Genomic DNA, 3,633 nt, shown 5'->3' with positions numbered 1-3,633 from the left:
TATATACCTGCGCGCACACACACACACACACACACACACACCTGAACATTCATAGGTAGTTTAACATTATTGCTTAAATAGAGGGTCCAGTATTTTATATAGTGCACAATCTAACACGAGTAGTTGTTACAAGGGGGTAAAGTGGGAGGGAGAGGTGGGGGGGGTATTGCTTTTTTTTTGTCAATCTTTGGAAATCGAATAATAAAAAATGATAAAAAACCACGAACGTCCCCCAACACTCCCTTGTGTACTATTTACAGTTAATAAGTGCAAACTTATGTCATGATTGATCAGGGTCACGCAGAACCCTGAAAACGTACCCGCCAAGATCTTTGTCAAACTCCCGAAGTAATAAAACGATGATCTTTTTTTTTTTTTTTCCTTCCTGAGGTCATAGCAGACGCGGCCGACTACTACGACCCCCCCTAGTCATTAAAATATTGCAGACGCTAATCATCTGTAAACCATTCTGGGAAAGGACTGCCAAGTGCTAAACAGACCCATTTGTGAAGGTCATCGGACCACCAAGCAAGAGACGCAGAGTTTGGAGGGGCCGATGCAATCATCGTGGCAGAATGCGCCGCAGCCCTTGCACATGATCATGGCCTTCAGCCGACAGTAGCATTTGGAGGGGGACAACTCCATAGCGCTGTCGCCTGTGTAAGCCTGGACAGAAATGGGCTGATCGGGACAACCGGAATTCACGCCGCCGTGACCGGAAGGGATGGTTGTCACCGTCACAGAGAAAGAAACAATGTTGTCCGCGTTGGACGAAGCGAATTCTCCAGTGGTGGGATTGGAAGATCTGTGCAGGCCGTCTGGGGTACTGGAAATGTTTATGGTACCTCCGTAGCTCGATCCGAGAAGACCAGCAGAGTTTCCATTGGTCCTGGACGTTGGAACCATTTCTGGATGGTGATGCTGGGCTCCAACTGGTGCTGCATGCATTCCAAACATGTCCGAGGTGCTCTGTTTTAACCGCACGCCAAGAACATCGGCCATTTTGGCCAAGTCTCTGGCTATGTTTGCATCACGGCAGATGTTGCCTTTGGTGAGGATTTGAACTTTCTCCTTCGCGCCGCGAGTTTGAAACTCTTCAGCTTTTGTATATTCGTTGCAGGGATTTCCTGACATCAACGAGGAGACTTGGTTACCAGACTCAACTTGAAGAGTTGAAGTTGGACATTCGCCGGCGCCATTTTCAGACTCGGAGCCCTCCTCATCGCTCTCCGTAACAGAATCTGTTTCACTGTCGAGGAGATCGGGATAATTTAAAGCGGTTTCGGCTTCGCTGCTACCAACAGGAGTTCTTCTAAAAGGCTCTGGAGCTCTTCCGTATGTTGAGAGGTTGAGCAGGTAGTGACCAGACATGGCCGGTTTTGAGGTTCCTCTCCCTACAAAACCAAGCATGAACCGATGGGAGATATTCTCCTTCTGAGAGGCACCGTCGTTACTTTCAGGTGGACTTGATGCATTCGCCGAGTTCTCCTGCCAAACCTTCTTGACCAGAAGCTGTAAGACTTCCTCCTGGGTTGCACTGCTGGCCACAGAACCTTGAACTGAACTGTTGCTTGAGCTGCTCAGGTTCTTTCCTGAAAAAAGTTCCAATATTCTTTGGCCGGATGGGTTTTGCCGATTGTGCCACAAGAATCTCTCCAGCTGTTCGGCGGCGGTATGAGATGTCTTCGCTATATCTTCCTTCCTACAAGACTCCGCGGCTTGCGCCACGCCTGCATTGGGTGGTTTATCGGCTGACGGTAATGGCGCGGTCTTCATTTCCACTTTTGTAAGCGGTTTTGACAAGATCTGGTCTAGAGGGACGTTCTTTCCTTGGAGCAGCTGAGTTACAAGAGGGTTATTGGCAGGAATGGTGGAGCTTGACCTGGTCAACTGCACACTTGAGGTGGCTAACCGCTGGGATTTCACACCGATGTCTGGGGACTGCTGAGACGTTGTCTTGTCATTGCCTTGCCCTGTTATAGAGGTCATCAACTTTGCAGAAGCAGGGTGCGATGTCAACGGGACAGGAAGAGCTGCTGAAGCCAGCTGCGTAACTGAAGATGGTTTTGTGGCGAGTGTTTTCTGATCTGACCCATCGGCCGACATTCCCTTTGTGCTTTCGGCTTTAGTATGTCCAAAAGGGCGGTCCAGGGTTCCCACCCCTGAAGTCCCAGGAAACGTCATAGGTCTATCTGCTGTTACAGATAATAGGTTTTGGTTTTTGATGTCGATGGAAATGTCACGTTCTGAGGTCTGGAGGAATCTTGTAGTAGTTGGGACTCGGGGTTGTATACAGGGTTTTTGCAGTAGCTGTGCTCTTGTTGCACCGTGAGCCGGTGCCTGCCCTGTAACCGTGACTTCGCCTTGGTTTTGGCTAGCTGCTGAAGGGGCTGAAGTTCCCCTTTCACTTCTCCCGCTTCCAGTACTTCCCAGGTCCAGTATCCTCCTCCTGCTTTCATCGATTTCACCTCCCGGACCGCTTCCTGGCGCTGCTCCTCCCCCGGGGCCCGGCCCGGGGACGGAGCCGCCATGGGCAGCTGCAGCTGCTGCCCTCTTTGCTCGGGCCAGCTGGGCTCTGGCCTTGATGTCGGCCAGCGTGCGGGCTCCGGTCCTGCCTGGACTGTTGCCGCTGGCTGGATACGGGACCCTGTGAGAGACCTGACTGGCAAGAAATGGCTTTTGGTTGATCCATGCCTTGGGAATCTAGAACAGAGACAAAATGTATACACATGAATATTTTAACAGAATGAACGAAAGGTCAATCTGCATCTAATGCAATGTAATAGCTGGACACTGCTTTATAGGGTTAAACCGGTTTGATGTCAGTTATGGACACGTCTAAAACACTTTACTTGCTAGATGAGTCTAGTTTCAGAGCTCCTCCTTTACAAAGATGTGCATTCTGGCCTAAGGTGTCAATCTTAGGTCACCCCTGTCGCCTGTCTACACAAGTCTTCCTTCTAATCTACGCACAGATTGTTTGGTGACTAAGACTATGGGACTAATAAAACAACAAACATAAAATCCGGCATCAATAGTAGAGATACATAGCTGTCTTTATTGAGCCTCCTGTACCCCTCTGTTACCCCCTCAGGACCAGCATGTTTGACTGACTCCGTCATGTAACACGACCCAGATTAAAAGGAGAACTATGGGGGTCAGGGCTTTTCCCCCATAGTTGAGGTTTACATTTAAGCGATCGAGCGTCTCCAGACGCCCGATCGCTTGTATTGCCAGCTGTCACTGCCGTTGCCGGTCCAAAGATCCGCTGTGCCTTCGGGAGGACACAAACTAGCGTCCTCCCGTCACCCTAAGCTCAGTATATAGGGAGCTGCAGCTCGCGGTATACTGAGACGCCGCAGCCGGAGCGGATCCCGACATCGATGTCGAGATCCGCCCAGCTGCGTGAGTGACAGCTGGCTCTGCCTATCTAGAGACAGAGCCAGCTGTGCCCGCCCCCTCCCCTGTCCGTTCCGCCAGTCAGCGCTGGCAGATCGGAGCGGGGAGGGGGGAATCCAGCCCCTCCCCTGTCACAGCAGAGAGCCGTGACAGGATCGAGAGGTGAGCGAACTCCGGCATGTGTTCGCTCACCTCCCGATCTACTGAGCCGACCTGTGACAGTCTCATTGTCAC

The 3,633-nt window shown here is 51.1% G+C and overlaps 1 protein-coding gene across 1 annotated transcript in view; it reads right to left on the bottom strand.

Annotated features, from left to right (window-relative positions):
• Positions 1-460: 460 nt before the first annotated feature.
• Positions 461-3,633, bottom strand: part of ASXL2 (additional sex combs like 2, transcriptional regulator) — a 21,789-nt gene continuing 18,616 nt past the window's right edge. The window contains 1 exon segment of the mRNA XM_018574722.1: positions 461-2,703. Coding sequence (XP_018430224.1) covers positions 514-2,703 — 2,190 coding nt within the window. The 3' untranslated portion in view covers positions 461-513.

This window comes from Nanorana parkeri, unplaced genomic scaffold (genome assembly GCF_000935625.1).
Source record: "Nanorana parkeri isolate BGI_ZX_2015 unplaced genomic scaffold, ASM93562v1 scaffold3184, whole genome shotgun sequence".
Taxonomy (NCBI): Eukaryota; Metazoa; Chordata; class Amphibia; order Anura; family Dicroglossidae; genus Nanorana; species Nanorana parkeri.
Note: the sequence above shows the minus strand (reverse complement) of the source record. Positions and strands in the feature narration are given on the sequence as shown.